The 20,805-nt window shown below is 56.2% G+C and overlaps 1 protein-coding gene across 1 annotated transcript in view; it reads right to left on the bottom strand.

Moving 5' to 3' along the window:
• Positions 1–20,805, bottom strand: part of KIF26B (kinesin family member 26B) — a 468,194-nt gene that overhangs the window by 282,219 nt on the left and 165,170 nt on the right. Inside the window, exon 3 of the mRNA XM_058309397.2 lies at positions 1,538–2,053. Within this exon, the coding sequence (XP_058165380.1) occupies positions 1,538–2,053 (516 nt within the window). The remainder of the gene's footprint in view (positions 1–1,537; positions 2,054–20,805) is intronic.

The following is a 20,805-nucleotide window of genomic DNA, read 5'->3' on the forward strand; positions in this document are numbered from 1 at the left end:
AAGCGTGCCACTCAGCAGTGGAAAGAATCCTCATTCTGCTCCTGCTCTAGATGGCTATCGTCAAGCTTTAGCCTGGAGCCTACCAGGGGCCAGTGCGTTTTCATTATATTTAAACACACAATCCAGAAAATTCCAGCCAGGCCCCTGCAAATCCAAAGAGGAGTCCTTTCTTTTGATGAGCCAGCTCTGAAAAGGAACCGCGGCTGGAGACAGTGTGGCCGGGGAGGCCGCGTGGGGTACTGGAGGCAGCTGTTGGGGAGGGCAGCCTGTTTCCCCGGGAGAGGGAGCGCAGGTCTGGCCTGGCCACTGGCCGGGAGGCCACAGGTCACCGACTTCCTCTAAGCGTCCCATGCCCCATCTGCACAAGGAAGCGCCCACCTCTGCCTCGCCCACTGCACAGGCCTGTTGTGGAGGTGAATAAAGCAACATGGGTGCTGCTTTGGAAACTGCAAAGCACCCTGTGAACGCACAGTCTGACAGGCCAAGAAAGCTGACTTCTTAGGGTAGCGGTCAGTGCTCTCTATTTTCTTTGAAGATCTCAACAGACACAATCTATACTCCTCTCTTAAACACTCCAGGAGCGCTCCGAGGAGTTCTGTTAGCCACACTGAACTCATTTTGTTTCCCCATTTCTTTGCCCAACGTAGGCAATGCTTTGTGCTCATTCCAGGTGTTTCCTTCTCCTGGGTACATGGATAGATTGGATTTCCCAGCTTCCCAGAAGCCTGGGCTCTTGCCACTGGAAGACGGATGAGGGATATCTGCCCTGTCCAGGCCCCCCAAACCCCTGTTCTCTCTCCCCTCCCTACCTGGAGCATTGCATGGCATGCGGAGGCTGACGCTGGGGCCCCGGGAGATGGTGATGCCCCTCGATGGAAAGAGCTCGCGTCCCCGCTAAACCACGAAAGGCCGCCCACCAGCCGTCTAAGGCAGCTGGGTCCTGGGTGAGAAGCCACCCCATCACCTGACACCAATCGGCCTTGCCTCGTATGAGACCTACGATACCCTTTGGCTCAAATCTCTCATCCGTTTGTCTAAAACCTGGTAACGGCCACGACGGCAAAATAACTCAAGCGTTGATCCCCTCTTACATGCCAGGTTTTGGGCTAAACTTTACTCTTGCACGTGTTACCCCGATTCAGTCTCCCTTCTCTTCTGCCCATTTATAAACTAAGGGTTTGAGCCTGAGGGAGGACAGGTCCTTCTGGTCAGGTCTCACCTGCTGGCAAATGGACAAGTCAGGGCCTGAACCCGGTCTGTGCGTCCCCAGAGCCCTCGCTCTTAATCACGCCACCACGCAGGAAACCTGAGGGCTGGAAGCCCTCTGCGTCGCCCGGCTTGGTGGGGTCTCCAGGAGGGGGGACCCCGGATGAGAGGGGGCAGGGACGGCAGGCTGCCCGTGGCACTCGCTGAGGCCCCGGGGGCACGCGGAGGCACCAGGCGCCACGCCGGAGCATCCCCGAGGAAGGGGAGGGGAGCGAGGAAGTGCTGCCCGCGCGAGCCAGCCCCGCTCCTCCCCACTCACGGAGGCACGTACCTGGTAGGGGTACAGCGTGACCCCGTTGGTTCTCGACAGGGACCAGGAGCCGTCCAGGTACTGGTGAGCCTGAATGGCCACCGAGCTGAGGACAGCCCCGTGGCTGGGGCAGGCGGTCGCCTGGGCGCTGGCCTTGGCCGGGGGCGACCCGCCCTTCTTCTCCGCCCCATTGCTGACCCCAAGGCCGTTGGGTTTGCCGCTGTGCTTGCTGGTGACAAAGGCGGCACAGGGGGCAGGCACGAAGGCCCAGTCCCGGGGCTGCTGGAGCGCGCCCCCCTGCCTGGCCCCGGCCGGGGTGGGGATGGCGGCCAGGGGCGGCGGGGAGCCGGGCGCGGCGTCGTCCTGCTCGCCGCCGGCCGCCTGCTCCAGGGCCAGCACCATCTGGATGGCCTCCTGCTTCAGCCGGTTCAGGTGTGTGGCGCAGACGTCACAGCGGTTGTCCCGGTCATTCCATGCCTTCCGGTTGGCGTTGGGGACCTGGAGCTTGTCGTGAACCACGGCCGAGAAAGCAGGGTCCTGGAGAAGACACGGGCAGAAAAGAAAGACGTTAGAGCTTCAGAGTAGCAAGTGCCACTGGGAGGGCTGCTGCCCGAGGCCAGCCTGGGTGCGCGCAGAGTCCGTTGGTGGAAACCCAGCAGAAATAAGAAGACTGGCTGGCCGGAAACGACCAGAGGTGGCAAGCGCACCTGACCAAGGTAGGAAGCTCATAGCGACGGCTCCAGGCACATTTAGAAAAGATTTCTAAGCATCCACTCCGGGCCAGTCAAACGAGCACATTTCAGATTCTTCCCCTTACGTCCTCCAAGGAAGTACAGGCCCACCTGGGACCTCACAAGGTTTTCCCTGAGAAGACGCAAACGTTTGTCCAGCACGATGGGGATGATTGCAGCCATTCTGGACCTACTCCACGGTGGCCTTGGCTCCTTGTCACCCATGGAAAGCTGGCCCCCATTTGCCCCAAGGCGGCCAGCTTGTATCCATGTACCTGATATCCCCACCGCCTCAGTTTGCCAGGGCTGCTATGACAAAACCCACGGTGGGCTGGTGGGCTGGCTGAACAACAGGAATTTACTGTCTCGCAGTTTGGGCAACTAGAAGTCTGAAATCGAGGTCTGGAAGAGGCTATGCTTTGTCCAAATCTGCAGGCGGCAGTGCTGTCACAGGGCAATCCCTCTCTCTCCTTTTCTCCCTCCCTCTCTCTCGCTCTGGCTTCTCCTGGCATCAGGCCTTTGAACTTCCTCGGCTTAAAAGGCCTCCCTTCCTACGGGTGGAGCGCATGCTCGCCAGCGGGCCCACATCCTGGGGACAGCACCCTCGGAGGTCCTACCTGTAAATGGACTCACGCCCACAGGACGGGGGTTAGAGCCGCGACACGCCTTGAGAGCGGCAGGGTTCACCCACCACACTGGCCGATATAAAGCGCAACGGCCCTGACCAGCAGTGCACTGCCCCAGTAAACCCAAGATAGTTTTCTCCACAGACGTCACCTAAAACTATTACTAAAAAAAAAAGAATCTTTAGCTCAGATGCCCGTATCTAAGAGAAGTCAGAAAATAAATTGAGTAAGGCTGATTTCTGTCATCTGCTTTGTTTTGCGTTTTACAGGAAAGCCTAACTGCACCGAGAATAAAGCACTAGGAGTGTCAACGAGACACTAAAATAACCGGGTTCTAGTTCCCGTTCTGCTACCAGTTAGCTTGTGTCCTTGGACAATTCACTTAGTCTTACAAAGGCCCTCATGTGTGACACGAGGCCGTGGCCCAGCTGAGCCGTGACGCCCTTCCAGCTCCACGACGGTCTTTGTGGAAATCAGGGGCAGGAGAGGACGGTAACGGGAAGTGTGGACAGAACCGCTAGGCCACTTCTGGGGCCCGGTTGAACTTTTGAGGTTCAACCATTGCCGGAAATAGTTTAGGAGGCTCATCTCAAGGCCCGTGTCCTCCGGGGCTTGAGAAGCTCTGCCCTCCTGAAGTGTGTGGTCAGCCCTGACGGGGCAGAAGCCCCAAGGGCCGGCAGGGGCTCCGTGAGCCGCGGCTGAGGAGGGGCTGGGGAGTGGGGCGGAAGGGCTCGCCCACGGGGGCTGCTGCCAGCGATGGCCGCCTTGATCAGGGCCCCAGCGTCCTGTTGACTGTTTAACCGTCACGAACAGCTCCTCGGCAGGCACTGATTAATTGATTAATAAATCAAGAGGCCTCTCTACACTGCAGCAGCCAGGGGTGGCTCAGGCAGTAGAAACTCAAGATGATCGTAAAAAAGGACGGGGAACAATGGGAGGTCAAGGTCGATCAAGTCTGGGGTGGACAAAATGACGCACACCGTACTGGACCTGCCTGGGGCTTCCTCCTGGGAGAAGCTGCTGGGTTCGGAGTCCAGTCACAGATGAGTGCCCGCTGGACGCACACGGGCCCGTGGGACCACGGGGTGGCAGACCAGCGCCCCAGGCTGCAATGAGATGCCCCCCCCCATCCGGATCACTGCCCCAGGATCTCCACTTCAAGAGCCAGAGGGCCACACCGTCGACGGACGCACAGCGTCACCTCCTGCACCCTGGAAAGGCCGTTGACGCCATAAGAATTACCTGGAACCCCATCTTGGCTGAGAAATTGGATCTTGCTTTTCTGTGTACTATTTCAGGGGACTTTTTCCCGTATCAATAAATGCATTTGAAAATGGGATTCTTTAATGCCCATGGAGTATTCCATCCTTCAGCTGTTCCAGAACTCATCTGTTTATTCCCACCTTTCACTACGTCATTGGAGGTGGCGTGAGAAACCAGGAAGCTGGCATTCTAAAGTAAACCACATCCCAAGGCTTTTCACGTCACCAGAGTACCTGGTTTCACCGTAACTGTTGCGTTAACGCAACCAATGCCACAGGAAGGCGGCAGGTCCACAGGTGCCGTCGTGCGTTCTGGTCCACTCTGAGAGCCTCGCCCCTGGGCTCTGGCGCCACGCTCTGCTTTTGTAGCTGGGGCTGAAGGGGGACGTCCGCTCCGTGGGGCCCGTGCAGCCTCCCGGGGTGCTGAGGACGCCTCTCCTCCCTTCCTCCCGGTTTCCACCGCTCTCTCGGCCCTTCTGCAATTTGCTGCTCAGCTTCCAACAGCTATGAACACGGGCGCTGGACTCCAACGTGCCGGGCAGGGCAGCGGCCCGGGCAAGTGAAGACGCATGCCAGCCATTCCTGTCCTCTGGGAGCGATGGCCCGGGGGACCGTCGAGGGCCCTGGACTCCCAAATGCGCACCCCCGGTCACAGGGTGGACCGCCGCCACGTGGCCCAGGGCTCGTCCATTCACGGGCCTTGGCACAGAGACCCCCAGCTCTCGCAGCTCTCCCCAGCTCAGACCTGTGCCCACCAAAGCAAGCCCTGCTGGGGCCCACGAGGCTGGCCGCGCCCCCTGCCAGCCCGATGGACGCAGCCACGGACGGCCACGGAGCAGCAAGCAGCACCCCCGTCTCCTCCGGAGGAAAGCCGAGGTTGGTTCCGTAACGAGAATGCTCGCGCTGACTGATGCCAACGAGGGTTCCGTCAACCAAGCGACTCTTGATCTGCCACCCGGGCTAGTTCTCATCACCTGACGGCCTCGGTAAGGCAGGAGCTACCTCTTAGGAAAACGAGCACCACTGTCAAGTGCTTGTGCACACATGATAAATATTTCAGGGCTGCTCGAAACCTCAAAGAGGAGTGGGCAGCAGACGCGGCGTTCGGCTGGCGCTGCGTAACGAGGCTACTGCACGAGGGAGGAGAGTGATAAGCCGGGAGAGAAGAGAAAAGCAGGTCTCAAAATGCCGGATGGCTCCCACGGAACGTGCTCCCATGACACGGGCACAAAAAGAAGTGCAGAGGCCTCGGGACACAGAGACAGCCTCTGGCCCTGGCAGCTGGTGCCAAAGAAACGTGGGCCGAGGACGGAGCCGATTCAGCCCCCGCCTGGCCTGCCCCTGCTGCAGCTTCAAAGACATCTGCCTGGTCTTCCTCGTTCTAGTCTGGGAAGTAGTCAAGGGGCAGTACAGTGATCCCACGCACAAGCCGAACTTCTATTTTCAAAGCCCTAATTTTATTTCAGGGCAATTTTAAATGTGCTATTGGCACTTTTTTTCCCACCTCAATGTTTAAGGGTTTTTACATGTACTCAAAACCCCCATCCTTCAGGACAACAGGCAACATTATTTTTGCCCCATCCCTGTCATGAGGAAGAATCCAAGGAACACGTAGTGCGGCAGGCTAGACAGGGACTCACGGACGGTTCTGGAACCCGGCAGGAAGCCCAGTGTGCTGGGTACGCCCAAGCAGGCTGCTGGAAGACCCCACCAGCTCTGCCATTCAGAGGACTCCTCCGGAAGCCAGGAGAGACCCGGATGTTCTCCAGGGGCCTGACCACGGGGCCTCCTGCGGGCTGGGGGGGGAATCGGTCAAAACAGCGAGCAGCAGGACCCCTCCCTCCCCTGCCCTAGCAAAGGGGCGGAATAATCAGTGGTTTCAAAAGCAAGCACAACCTCTTATTTTTTAATGTAACATTTTGTGTGATCTATGTATCTTTTAAAAAACAAGATAGTTTTCAAAAAATCAAAAAAATGAATGGGAAGGAAAAAAAAAAGCAAGCGCAAAGACTTCCTGCTCTCTCACCTTCGCCCTGTCCCAGTACCAGCCCGTGCGTCCGCTCCTGCCCTCCGCGCCCTGCTCCTGGCCCGTGCGTCCGCTCCTGCCCTCCGCGCCCTGCTCCTGGCCCGTGCGCCCGCTCCTGCCCTCCGCGCCCTGCTCCTGGCCCGTGCGCCCGCTCCTGCCCTCCGCGCCCTGCTCCTGGCCCGTGCGCCCGCTCCTGCCCTCCGCGCCCTGCTCCTGGCCCGTGCGCCCGCTCCTGCCCTCCGCGCCCTGCTCCTGGCCCGTGCGCCCGCTCCTGCCCTCCGCGCCCTGCTCCTGGCCCGTGCGCCCGCTCCTGCCCTCCGCGCCCTGCTCCTGGCCCGTGCGCCCGCTCCTGCCCTCCGCGCCCTGCTCCTGGCCCGTGCGCCCGCTCCTGCCCTCCGCGCCCTGCTCCTGGCCCGTGCGCCCGCTCCTGCCCTCCGCGCCCTGCTCCTGGCCCGTGCGCCCGCTCCTGCCCTCCGCGCCCTGCTCCTGGCCCGTGCGCCCGCTCCTGCCCTCCGCGCCCTGCTCCTGGCCCGTGCGCCCGCTCCTGCCCTCCGCGCCCTGCTCCTGGCCCGTGCGCCCGCTCCTGCCCTCCGCGCCCTGCTCCTGGCCCGTGCGCCCGCTCCTGCCCTCCGCGCCCTGCTCCTGGCCCGTGCGCCCGCTCCTGCCCTCCGCGCCCTGCTCCTGGCCCGTGCGCCCGCTCCTGCCCTCCGCGCCCTGCTCCTGGCCCGTGCGCCCGCTCCTGCCCTCCGCGCCCTGCTCCTGGCCCGTGCGCCCGCTCCTGCCCTCCGCGCCCTGCTCCTGGCCCGTGCGCCCCGCTCCTGCCCTCTGCGCCCTGCTCCTGGCCCGTGCGCCCGCTCCTGCCCTCTGCGCCCTGCTCCTGGCCCGTGCGCCCGCTCCTGCCCTCTGCGCCCTGCTCCTGGCCCGTGCGCCCGCTCCTGCCCTCTGCGCTCTGCTCCTGGCCCGTGCGTCCGCTCCTGCCCTCTGCGCTCTCGGCCTGTGTGCCCGCTCCTGCCCTCTGTGCCCCGCTCTCAGCCCGTGCGCCCGCTCCTGCCCTCTGCGCCCTGCTCTCAGTCTGTGCACCCGCTCCTGCCCTCTGCACCCCGCTCCTGGCCCGTGCGCCTGCTCCTGCCCTCTGCACCCCGCTCCTGGCCCATGCGCCCACTCCTGCCCTCTGCGCCCTGCTCCCGGCCCGTGTGCCCGCTCCTGCCCTCTGTGCCCCGCTCTCGGCCCGTGCGCCCGCTCCTGCCCTCTGCACCCTGCCCTCGCCGTTCTTCCTCTGCCACGCGGCCACGCAAGTAAAACCTGGGCGCTTATAATCTATCATGGAGAATCGTAGTCTATAAATCAGCCCCTTTACCTCTCTTCAGCCCCGTCCTCTCCAGCTGGACCCCCGCTCTGCTGTTTGCTCCCATTTCTTGTCCCTCCCTGCCTGAATAAATTACATCCCTAACGCACCCGATGGGCTCTTGAAATTCATTTCTGCAGTGCAGCCAAGAGCCTAGACAAGACCAGCTACAGCAGGAAACAAAGTTCCTCCGAAGGAAGGTTGGTGTGGCCGACGTGAACGCCGGGGCGTCTAATTCTGCCCACTTGGCGACTGCGCAGCCGCAAAGGCAGCTTGTGCCACGGCGATCCCATCCCTTCACAGCTCACTGCGTTCTTCGCGTGGCAATCCAGGGAAGCGCGCCTTCCTTGGTGTCCCCCCAGGGTCACGCAGAGTCCAGCGACCCGGAGGGCTGGCGCCCGCGTCTGCCGGATGACTTACCTACGGGACCGTGACTGAAGCCCTCCTCCACCTCCTGACGTCCACTCCACGAGCGTGTCCACACCCGTGGCCTCAGCGGCACCCTGTCCTGGGGACCCGGACTCCCTGCCTCCACCTCTGCCTCTGGACTCCAAGCCTTGCACCCAGAGCCCACCAGGCAGCCCCACCCAGACCTCCCAGGCGCCCTTCAACCTGCCCGTTCAAATGAGCCTCCTCTGCCCTTAAAACTACTCTCCTTCCGCAATCACTACCGAAGTAAACAGTATCGCTTTCCACCAGGGGCCAAGGCTAGAAACCTGGAGCCTTCCTAGCCTCCTCCCACTCCCAGAAGCTCTCCAGCTGTCCCTTCCCTCCTGGACCACGGCCGCGCCAATGTCGTTACTAAAATGCTAATCTAATCGTGTCCTTCCCCTGCTTTTCTTTATCTCCATTTGAAGAGTCATCTTATTGTCTGTAATTTTTACCCGTAAAACTATTTCTCCATTAGGCTTAAAGCTCATTAAATACAAATACTTTTTCATCTTTAATTTCCCAGGGTCCAGCACAGTACCTGCTACAGAGAAGGGGCTCAACTAGTATTTGTAAAATAAATGAATGAACGAAAGGAATCCAGCCAAGATTCAAACAGTCAAATAACAAAACTGGTCTAGGTCCACCTTTCATTTATTTTGTTTGAGCTTGGCATCCACCGTTTAATTGTCATGATTCAACTTCTTCCAAATTGAAGGTTAAAATAGTTTCCCAACCATATTTGTTCTTCCTGGCTAAAGAGAATGCTATGCATCAACTGTAGTCTGGATTCTTCTTTGACCTGACTCTTTCTTAAACTATTAGAACAGATTCTTCTGACTCAATATGTGAAATCAAAAGCGACTCAACTTTTTCCTAAGTTCTCCAAGAAGTAATGTTCTAGAAAAAGGGTTTTATTTTTTGGTTTTATCCATCAGGCCAACTCAGCCTACCAGAAGGAAAACTCCAGAGCAGTACCATACACTTGGTGCAGCGAGTTTAGAGCCACGACAAGCAGGTAGCACGGCCACTGCCCAGGAGCTGGCGGCCAGCTTAAGGCCTGCGGCCGGGCTGGTAACGACAGCCAGAGGATCTGCGAAGGGAGCAAGGGAACAGGAACCACCCCCAGCAAACGGCCTTCACTAACGGGCCTTACTTCTCTCTGTTCCATCCCATCCTCTGATGCTCAGCAATCGATGCTAATGCCACTTTTGAGGGCAGGGTGATTTTCCAGGTTATTTTAACCAAAAGCCTCCTCTGGATCCCTGACGAAGGCGCCCCGCATGTGCTGTACAAGTTCCTGTTGCTTTGCTTCTCGTTTGTCATTCCCGAGGCCCCTGGTGACATGCTCAACAAGATTAGGCTGCTCTTCAAAGGAAGTTTCCTTTCGCTTTGTTCCTCAACCTTCTTCCTCCATAAACACTGTCTCAGAAGGCCTGCGTGGGGGCTAGCACCCCGAGAACGCCCTGTGCTGTCCTCACAGCCGGCGGCTTCCCAGAAGATCAATGGGGTTCACCTCTGGGCCCCGCCGGCTTTCCCACCCTCGGCCGCCCCCACACATGCCCCACCGGCGCCCTCTCTTCCTTGGGAATCTCAGTGTTCCTCACAGCAGTTCCATCCCCCAAGGTGTCAGGATGAATGAGCCTCTTTTTGTAAAATGGAAACATCAAAATTGAAAGTTTTCAAAAGAATATATGACGAACTTCAGATGAATCGCAACCAAGAACACAAATACTGTTATTCTCAGTTCAACATTCAAATAGTTAGACTCAAAGGCCTCTCAAAGAAGTAGTACTTCCCCCCTAGTGATTTCAGAAGAAAGACCCATATAAGTTGGCTAAATCTTAATTAATTAGACATTGGCAGAGAGGAGAATGTGAGTATCTAAGATCTGAAGATAACCCCAAAATGCCAGCCAGTAGATTCAACTTCCTCTCCAGGAAAAGGTTGGTCCTCGTTGCTTAGTAGCTCCTGCCCTTTTTACCGCATTTTTCACACATAAGGTGGAAGATCCAGAGGACACAAAGGGTCCTGATAAGCCACATCTTCCTCAGGGAGACGCCCTGCACAGGAGTTCACAGGGGGCTGCCTGGTATCCTTCAGTTCTGAATTCCAGAGCCTTCCAGGCCCTCAAGACACAGGGCTCTCTCAGAGGGACACCAGGGAACAGATCGGACGGTCAGCCAAGTAAGGATGGTCCATGGCTCGTTGTGAAAGGGTTACCACCCTCATGATGTGTGACCTGAAGAACGTCCCCGTGTCTCCCTCGATGGCTAAGCGGGCACAGCTCCTCCTCCAAGTCAGGTGGTTCTAGGAGGGAGAACAAGGGACGAGGCCTGCAAAAGGGTCTGGCATGGTTCCACTAGGGTCTGCAAGAAGCCAGCTGCCCCGGGCAGGGCCGTGGTGGAAGCCCAGGCCTGACATCTGCCTCCTTCCTGTAGAACTTCCTGCGGGCCCAGCAGGCTGTCCCCGGTAAGGCCGCGACTGGTCTGCTCCATGAGCCCACAGCGCTTCACCCCACGGTGACTGTCCACGGAAACCACGCACAAAAAGGAACGCACGCATGTGCTGGGCGGAGAGCCCACAGAGACAAGAGAACGTCCGAGAAGAACCAAAGCCACTCTGCCTAGGAAAGCACGTGCGCCCAGAATGTACCACTGCGCCCACGCGGCCCATGAGAAGACGACGCAGCAGGTGCCCCGCGCCAGGCTGCTGGGGCCACCAGGGCAGGCAGGCGGAGAGCCCAGGCTGTCCACTGCACCGGGGCGGGGAGAGGCTTCCGAGCACGAGACTTTGCTGCTTCGAAACGGGAGGGAACTTTGAGAACTTACAATGATTAAGAACAGCTCGTGAACTACCCAAAAGGTATTTCTCATCACAGCCATGAGGTTGTTTGTGTCTATGTCCCATTTTTCCCAGCTCGATGGAGCAGACAGTGTCTCTTGCATCTTTTAAAATCTCAGGCCCTGGGTATGGGAGGTTTATACCAAGGCCCTGTCACTTAGCAGCTATGTCATCGTGAGCCATTTTGGAAGAGCCTATCCACGTTTCAGTGTCCTGAAATGTGAAAATGTGATTAGTAATGGAAGTAAATGTAGCACTGAGAGGGAGAAAGTAGCCATGGTGGCTGCTGAGGGAGGGAATGGGAAGAAGAGATGTGATGTGGGGGCATTTTCAGGACTTGGAGTTGTCCTGGGTGGTGCTGCAGGGAGAGACGCTGGACATTGTATGTCTTCCCATGGCCCACTGGGTGGACTGGGGGAGAGTGTGGGCTGTGGTGTGGACCATTGACCATGAGGTGCAGCGGCGCTCAGAGATGTATTCACCAAGTGCAATGACTGTCCCACGATGATGGAGGAGGTTGTGGTTATGAGAGGAGTGAGGGGTTATATGGGGACCTCATATTTTTTAATGTAACATTAAAAATAAACAAATTAATTAATTAAATTTAAAAAAAGAACTGCCATTAGTACCTATTTTATTGAGTTAGGTAAGGATTAAATGCGATACGTGGAACCCTTTAGCACAGTGACCGGTTCAGGGTCAATGCTGAACGAATGGAAGCGATTATTACTAACGTCACTGTTCTCAGTATCTGATAAAGAAACGACCTAATTCAATCCTTCATGTTGCAACGATGGTGATGATGATGATGGTGATGATGGTGACGATGGCAACCGTGATGGCGGGAGGAGTCAGCAACCACTTCTGGAATCAAGAGGCGAGGATGGTGCCGATGGGAACACGGGCCCCTCGGGTCACCTCCTACGTCTGGGCAAGTCCTCCTGAAAGAAGCCAACGTCAGGTGGGGGCCTGGGGTTACTGCGCTGATGTCCAGGCACGGGCCAGGCGCTACCAGCCTTCTGGAGTCCTCCATTCCCGCGGAACAAGAAGGCGAAGCGTCTCTCTACAACAGGCCACCAGCACAGGACCCTTCGTTTTTCCCGCAGGAGGGGCAGCGCTCCAGAAGGGTGCTGCTGGGTTCTCAGTGAGCGTTGCGGAGCCGTCGGCAGGCCAGTGTTTCTAGGAGCTACCGAAGCTCCACTCCAGGAGATGGAGGAGAAGAAGCTTCCCTAAAACTTGAAAATCTTGCTCTTCAGTCTCACCCTTGGCCCTGGGGAAATGAGATCCACTCACAAATAGACTACAAGCTTGGGATGGACGAGGAGAGTCTTACAACCTACTTAAACGGTTTTCCCTAACTTCAACATGGCACAAAAATAAAGTGTTGGGCTTTACAAACGCAAAGCAGTAATCAAGATTCTAGTAGGACACACGAAAACATCACCTCTAAATTATTAAAGCCTATCTAGATTTTTTTAATGGGCAGGCTTTAATCCGGTGGCAAATGGTTTATTTTCCATTTGTAAGTAGTTGCAGTCTTGTAAGGCTATTAAAGGTTCTGCTAATTATCTAATTATGAAATTGCCTAATGTTTCTTTTTCCTTTAATTTATTATATAGGCATGAAATACTACAGAAATGCACTTAGCTATGATGTCTTAGGCTTATTACAAAAAGATGAGCTGCCTCAAATTGATTATGTGTGTGTGTGCATATCTGCATTTAAAAGATGAAATTTTAAATTTTAACAGATAAACTCTGTCTTGACCATATCCAACAAAACAAATACTTGCACCGATTTCCCTGTGACGTAACCCTTGTGACCCAGTATTCTGGGAGCCACATCTTTTGCCTAAGGCCACCTTCTCAGACCTGTCTGGCACACCTGCCACGTGGCGCCCTAGTGCGGCGGGAAGGGCGTCCCTCCTCCTGGAGAAGCCCTGCGCCTCCCTGCCTCCGCGCCTTTGCTTGGGTTCCTGCTCTGACGACAGTTCCCCCCCTTCCTCGTAAACCACAAGAAAGCCCCTCACTGCTGCAACGGGGTCAGGGCTGCACACAGACGCCACAACGTATTAAACTGCGCCCTTTGCAGGTGCACAGCCTGCTGCATGTCCAGTGCGAAGCTCAAGCCAACGAGGACACTCCTGTTCATCTTAAGGCTCAGCTCCTCCCTCCACTGGGCCTCCAGGGCGTCCTCCGATCGGAGCCACTCCTGGGCCTCAGCCAACGCCTCCTGATGCGTTGGCCGGAACATGCTCTATCGCCCCATCGGCGCATTCCTGGGGGCAGGAACCGTGCTCTCGCTTTATGAGTAATGCTAAGTTCCACTCTCGTCCCCGGAGTCGGCTCCCAGCCCAGCAGCCAGGAATCCACCTTCTCAGGCTGAAACCCGGCACTGCCCCTCCTCGGCTCGCCATCCGTCACTGACCCCTACCCCACTTCCCAGCGCAGACGCCTCCCTCGTCCGCTGGCCCCACGGCCTCTGCCCCCACCTCCCGGCTGCCCTCTGGCCTCGCCTCCACTGCTGCTCGCTTACTCTGCCGGGCCCCAGAGCCCGCTGCTGCTCCTCAGCAGGTGAGGCCCGTTCCCACCTCAGACCTGCCGGCTGCTCATTCCGCCTGGGAAACATCTCACGACCATCCGGGCTTCACGTAGCACCTTCTAAACGAGCCTGATCACCCCTGCAGACCACCCAGCCAGCTCCCAACGCCTCCCCTGCTGCACTTCTCTTTACAGCACGGCTGCCTTCCAGCACAGTCTATACTTACAGGGCTTATTTACTGTCCATCCCCCCCTGCAAAATGTAAACCGGATGACAGCGGGAAGCTTTTGCCTCTTTTGTTGGCTGCTGAAGTCCTGGTCGCTAGGACAATGCCTGAAACACAGAGCAGGCGCTGAAAGCACCGGGCCAGTGCAGGACGGCAGGCCCTGTTCCCAGTACGGGGTTCCGTCGCCCGTCTTCTTTAGGGACTTGGTCACTCTCTGCTGCGCAGCAGTCTTTTTTATCTGCTAGATTTTAATGGCCTTGGGAGGACTGGGAGAGCTTACTAAAGGAAAAATGCAAATTCTTACCGAATCCTTCCCTTCTCCAGTGGTTCTCAACCAGGCATGGCTCTGATTCCCAGGGGCCTCCGAAAGTCTAGAGCCATTTCTGTCCGTCAGAGCTGGGAGGTGCCACTGACCTCACAGGGACAGAGGCCAAAGACGCTGCAAAAGAGCTTAGAAGGCCCAGGCAAGCCCCTCCACCGAGGACTGCCCAGCCCCCAAAGGCCAACGGGCCCACACGGAAACGCTGGCCCGCTCCCGCACGCCGCGCCACTGCCGCCTGGGCAATTTCTAGGCAGGCCCCGGGGGCAGGCGTTCAAACTTCAGGTGTGGTTTAAGAGTGGAAATATGAATGTCTGGGACGCCCGAGCTCTCGGTGGGCTGCCTGTCGCAGCGCAGCGTGAGGCTGGCGTGGGAGCGAGCACGCTGACGGGTGCCGGCGTGTCGTAGGAGCCCGCCGGGGGGCGCGGAGGCAGGACCCCGCCGCCCCTTCCCACCTCGCCTCTGCCTGGTTGGAGAGACGCCGTGGACCACCGGCCGCTTACGAGGGAGCGGCGGGCAGGGCGGGCAGGGCTGATGTGGGACGCGGCCCTTCAGGGCCCGCCACTCCCCTCTCCGCCTCCTGGCCGCAGGGGGCATGGCCGACGTCGCCCTCAGTCAGAAGTCACGCCACGCCTCTGACCAGCTCACATCGTGGTGACGTGGCCGCTCCCCCTGGAGGAGGGAATCAACGCCACGGTAAGAAAAAGCCATCTTCCAGGGGCGCTTCAGTGCAGGCACAGAGCGAAGCAGGGGCTCCTTTGTCCCTGCAAGTCCGCGTTTCCCTCGCACAGGCCGCGTGCCAGGCTCCGCGCCAGGCCAGGGCGGCCGAGGGCAGCCAGCGCGGCTTGGCCAGGAGTGCCCGGCTGGGCAGGCCCTAGCTGAGCGCCTCAGCTGCTGCTTGTGGCTTCCACTCGTGCTAGTTCCACACGCCTTAACACTCGCTCGGCCAGAGGCACCTCACAGCGCGTGGCAGGGGTTCTGCAGCTCCACAGCCAGCAATGCCCCGGGCCGGGCACGAGCCCTGGACTTGGAGGCGCAGAGCTGAAGCACCCGCCGTTAGACCCGGCGTACTGGGGAGGGTGGCTCCACGGGCCACCGGCAGCGCGCCCCGCCGCCTTCCTTCCACGCGCTCTTTAGAGGGAAGGCCTGAACTGAGGGCCCTCTGAAGACGGCAGGCGGGAGGGAGAGCAGGAAGGAAAGTCCTGCAGCAGTCGTGCCTGCGGAGCTCCCCGAGCTTTTTTTTTAAGATTTAGTTTTTATTTGTTTCTCTCCCCTTCCCCAGCCCCTGCCGCCCCAGTTGTCTACTCTCTGTGTCCATTTGCTGCGTGTTCTTCTATTATCCAATTCTGTTGTCAGCGGCACGGGAATCTGTGTCTCTTTTTGTTGTGTCATCTTGCTGCGTCAGCTCTCCGTGTGCGCGGCGCCATTCCTGGGCAGGATGCACTTTCTTTCCACGCTGGGCGGCTCTCCTTACGGGCGCACTCCTTGCACGTGGGGCTCCCCCACGCGGGGGACACCCCTGCGTGGCACGGCACTCCTTGCGCGCATCAGCACTGCGCATGGCCAGCTCCACACGGGTCAAGGAGGCCCGGGGTTTGAACCGTGGACCTCACATGTGGTAGATGGACACCCTAACCACTGGGCCAAGTCCACTTCCCCACAAGCTCTTCACATGCTCACGGGGTCAGAGAATACAGATTCTCACCTCATTAACCCAGCCGGGTTTCTGTGGGGCAGGTGGGATTCCCAGAAGGGCCACGGCCGGGCACCACGGTCCACGGCACAGGTCACTGCGGTCTGCCATTCTCCTTGGGGTGGCCCTGAGTAGGCCTCCCCAAGAGAAGCTGGACTTCTTTCAAGGCTTCTCAGAGGAGACCCGTGGTGGAGAAGGGGCAGAGCCAAAGCTGGAGCCCTCTGGAACGATCCTGCTAGATGTCCCTGTGGAGGCTCAACCGCTGTTGAAGAGGACAGAGCCGCCCAGGCCTTCCCATCCCCCGGCTCAAGCTCCCCTGTTAGGCACGTGCGAGCCTAGAATTTGTCAAGGCGGGCTTGCGTCTATCTGCCACACCGCTCAATTCCTCCTCCTTCTTCAGATTTAAAGAGGGCTTTCTCGCTCACGATCTTTAACAAGGGTCCCCGTCAGTCAATCCACAGACAGGGTCTGCCTGTGTAAGCTGACTGTAGAGGAAACTTAATCGCAACTGTGCCGCCAAAATCTCAGTGTGCTAATCTTAGGAATACGAATGGCCCAAGAGGCAGAGCGCAGCCAAGACTCCATCCCGCGTTCCAAAGGGCAAGCGGGCCACTCCCACGCTCCCCACTCTACACGCCCACGAGTGGACACACACGCGGGCACTGCACAACGCTTGTGGCGCAAACCAGTAAGACGGCTCAGGTGGCGGGTCCTGGGAGGAGCTTGGGAACTGAGATTTTCAAAAGTGGGAAGAAAATCCACCACCCTCCTTCCACCTGCCTCTACCAGTTCTCTTCGGGATTTACTCTGAACACGTTAACATGTTCATAAATTGACTTGCCTGGTCTAACGAGGGCCAAGGTTACAAAGCTGTGCCCCAAGTCTTTCCCAGGTAACTTAAAAGGAGTAGTGGGAATGGGAGAATAGCAGCATAGGAGGCATTTTAAAATAGATTCTAATTTTGATTTTGATTATAGATTCCAATTGAAAATATTTGAGAAACATGGTGTAGATAAGATTCAGACCTTTGATACTGATGGGTGTAGAAGTTTGAGATTTTTTATGAATTTCAGAAAAAGAAAGATTGTATTTGTAAACTAATATATTTTGGATGAGATACCCTTTGATTACATTGCATTCAGTTGATGAAATTATCTGACAAGATTAGGGCTTTAGGGGAGAGGATTTGGCTCAACAGATAGAGTGTCCACCTACCACATGGAAGGTCCAGGGTTCAAACCCAAGGCCTCCTGACCCAAGTGGTGAGCTGGCCCATGCGCAGTGGTGATGTGCACAAGGAGTGCCGTGCCACGCAGAAGTGTCCCCTGCGCAGAAGAGCCCCACACACAAGGAGTGCAACCCATAAGGAGAGCTGCCCTGTGTGTAAAAAGAGCAGCCTGTCCAGGAGTGGCAATGCACACATGGAGAGCTGACGCAGCAAGATGACACAACAAAAAGAGACACAGATACCTGGTGCTGCTGACAAGAATGCAAGCAGATACAGAAGAACACACAGTGAATGGACACAGAGAGGGGACAGCTGGGGCAGGGGGGGACAAGGGGAGAAAAATAAATAAAAATAAATAAATCTTTTAAAAAAATAAAAAGATTAGGGCAATGATTCAACCACACCAGTAAGGCATGTCTCAGGTTGAGTCCCCACCTATATAAACTGACAGTCACTCAAGAAGACACACATGGGGGGAAACGGACTTTGGCCCAGTGGTTAGGGCGTCCGTCTACCATATGGGAGGTCCGCGGTTCAAACCCCGGGCCTCCTTGACCCGTGTGGAGCTGGCCCATGCGCAGTGCTGATGCACGCAAGGAGTGCCGTGCCACGCAAGGGTGTCCCCCGCAAGGAGTGCGCCCATAAGGAAAGCCGCCCAGCGTGAAAAGAAAGTGCAGTCTGCCCAGGAATGGCGGCGCCACACTTCCCGTGCCGCTGACGTGCCGCTGACGACAACAGAAGCGGACAAAAGAAACAAGAAGCAGCAAATAGACACCAAGAACAGACAACCAGGGGAGGGGGGAAATTAAATAAATAAATAAATCTTTAAAAAAAAAAAAAAAAGAAGACACACATGAAGAGAGAGTGGGCTCTGTCATATTTGATCCTGTGACCCCAGGGAGAGAAGAGCCATTCACTTGATAGTTTGCAGCTGAAGAGAACAGAACAGCTGAGAAGGACCAGAAGGAAACAGCCTTGTGCCAGAGACTGATATCGGCAGCCCTGAGAGACCAGGCAGAGATCGCCCGCCATCTTGCTTCAACAACGTGGCAGCTGACTTTGGTGAGACGCAACCTTGAGCTGGACTCTTTAGGGCCTTGTAACTGTAAGCTTTTACCCCAAATAAACACCTTTATAAAAGCCAACAGATTTCTGGTACTTTGCATCAGCACCCCATTGGCTAACTATAAGACAATAAGCCATCCAAAGAAAGAAAAGATTTAGGGCAGATCCCCCCCACAGGGCCACATTTTAAAACCCATTAAAAGAAGATACGACAGGTAGTACTTTCCAATACGAATGCAGATAAATAGATTTTTGCTTGGTTAATCTATTCGCCCAATATACTTACTCATTCCCTTTTTCATTCACTAGCTTACCAAACATTTATTAATAGGTGCCAGGTCCTGTGGTAGGTGCAGGCAAGTAAAGATGGCCTCAGCCCTTACGGACTCTTAGAAAATTCTACAATCACAGATTCAAACCAGGAGGAAGCCCTTTCTTTACATCCAGGGAGCTGGTGAAGAAGTGACGTTAGAATAAGCAGAGACCTCGACTGCCTTCAGAAGACGGACATTGTAGTCTGGGCATCGCCGTCTTCTAAGGACCCGGGTTTAGCCTAGGCGCTGGCATTTTCCATAGACTCGTATTTATCTCAGCATGCCATCTTCTAAGGACCTGGGTTTAGTCTGGGCATTGCCATCTTCTATGGACACAGGTTTAGCCTAGGCGCTGGCATTTTCCATAGACCTGTATTTATCTCAGCATGCCATCATCTACGGACCTGGGTTAAGTCTAGGCATTGCCCTCTTCTCTAGAAATTGTTTTCGCATTTCCATTGCCTGTAGACCTGGATTTATTCTCAGCACTGCCATCTCCCAGTTGCATAACCTCAGCCAGATCACTCGATCTTTTTGAGCCTTGGCGTCCTCATCAGTTGGACAGGGCTAATACTTACTCCTTGACGGTATATAAAGGTTAAATAGAATAACAGATGTAAAAGCACTTTGACAAGAGTGCTGCAAGTGCACTGCTATTACTACAAACAAGACTGTGTAGCGGGTTCAGCACAGGAAGAGCCTAGCCAGGGCCGAAGCCAGAGCTGCCCAGGGCACCGACCAGCTCTCAGCTGGAGCGCTCAGGGCCGAGTCTCACAGGGGATAACAGAACACGAGGGCCAAAGGCCGAGACCAAGTGCTAAGTCCATCCACACACCCAGCTCTTTCTCCAGACCCTCCACACCCAGGGGAAATACTCTCGGCCAAATTTGTCACACAGGAAAGCCCAGAAAAGATAAAGCCAGATGTGGCTCCGCTTCTCCCCTGGCCTGCGGTAAGGTCAACCTCGTTCGTGCTCTGCCCAGGCCCGCTGGACGCTGGTGGGAAGTCACTTCCCCGCCCTCCTCTCCCCACTGCTGTGTCATCAGGCAGAGGGGCAGAATTTTCCAGTAGGGACAAACCAGCAGAATCCCATGCCATCTGCACTCGCAAAGGGGTCGTCCCACGCTTTGGAGCCACCGGGAGCCTCTCCTGCGAGCTCCCTGGGATCTCAGCGTCACCCCAAAGCAGTGGGCCAAAGGCAAGAGGCGCCTGCCCCAAGGCGGACCTGGGGGTCTCTCGGCACAACCAGGACCGGCCTCGGAGTCCAGATCTGGATCCTGGTGCAGGGCGCTCCGGGGCCAGGGGATGGGAGACGCAGCTCCAGAGCACGCACGACCGGAGAACGCGCGGAAGGCAGCTTTCACCCAGACCTCGGCCACACGCCTAAGTCCGCCCAGGGCCAGGAAGGCCGGCAGAGGGACAGGCACCGCTCTGCAGGACAGTCCAGAGCCCCGGGTAGGCTGAGGGTGCAATCAAGCACATTCGGAGGGGCCGGAGAACATTTCCGTCGCTCAAGGCAGAAGGTGGGCTTTGGAGAAGGTGAAGGGTTCCGTGGTGATCCGTGACTCCGCGCGCAAGACCTTCTGGGCACCCAGAGGTGGCTGGCAGGAAATGCAGAAAAAGCCCAAGGCCTCTCCTTCAGAAAGAAGGAGATTGTCTTGGCAAGAGCCATGTCCTCATCCAGCTCCTGTCCACCCAGACGGATGGCCCCGCTGTGCCGGCACGTCCAGGGCAGAGCCGGCGCGCCTCGCGACGGCCGGGCAGGCCGCGGTCCCACGCGCCAGGTGTCGCTCCAGGCCAGGGGGCTTGGCAGCCGCCGCCTCAGCAGGTGGCACCCTTAGGTGGAAACGTGCAGGGCGATTATGTACACCAGAAAAAAGCCCTCGACACTCTTTTCCACTACCGACTTGGCGGTTAAGAGGCTCCCACCAGGTTTTGTTTTTTTAAGTGTTCTCAGACAATGCCTTTCGGGAGAGTGATTTTGTAAGTGCGTTTCAGGTGCAATGGCCACTGGTTTGAGGCAAAAGCATGTCCTCAAAGGACCGAATGAGTGTGTTCTTTAAGCTTCAAACACAGATACGCTCAATATTAACCACGCCGTGCTGGGAAGCTGAACACAGAGCCCAGCTGTGGGTGGTGAGTTAACGCCAGCTCTCTCCACATTATTATCTACAAGCAGAATTTTAGTTGCTTTTTCTACAAACAGTATAACCTGATTTATTGTTAACTAAGCCTGGCCATTTTTCTTGGAACCTAATTCATTAAGCCAATATTATTGAGACACTATTTAAAAAAAACCTTTAAATCCTAGGTAGCTAATATCAGGGTGGGTTTTTCTTTTTGGCTTATTTCTATTAAATAATGCAACACTAATGAGTACTATGCATTTCAAAGGTTTAGGGAAGTAGCAAAATACTTTTTAAAATACTGTGGTCCTTTCGCAAAACCATAACCTGTTAATGCTGTTATTTAAAGTATTTCCATTTATTACTATCAACTGAAAGCATATTGTAAAACTGTATTACAATTTTATATGTATCTATAAATACCTTAAAACAAGGCAAAGGCAAAGAGGACTCACTTGTAAGTTTATTATTTTATTCACTTTGAACATGTGACAAAGAGATTCACTTTATAAAA

Source organism: Dasypus novemcinctus, chromosome 13 (genome assembly GCF_030445035.2).
Source record: "Dasypus novemcinctus isolate mDasNov1 chromosome 13, mDasNov1.1.hap2, whole genome shotgun sequence".
Lineage (NCBI taxonomy): Eukaryota > Metazoa > Chordata > Mammalia > Cingulata > Dasypodidae > Dasypus > Dasypus novemcinctus.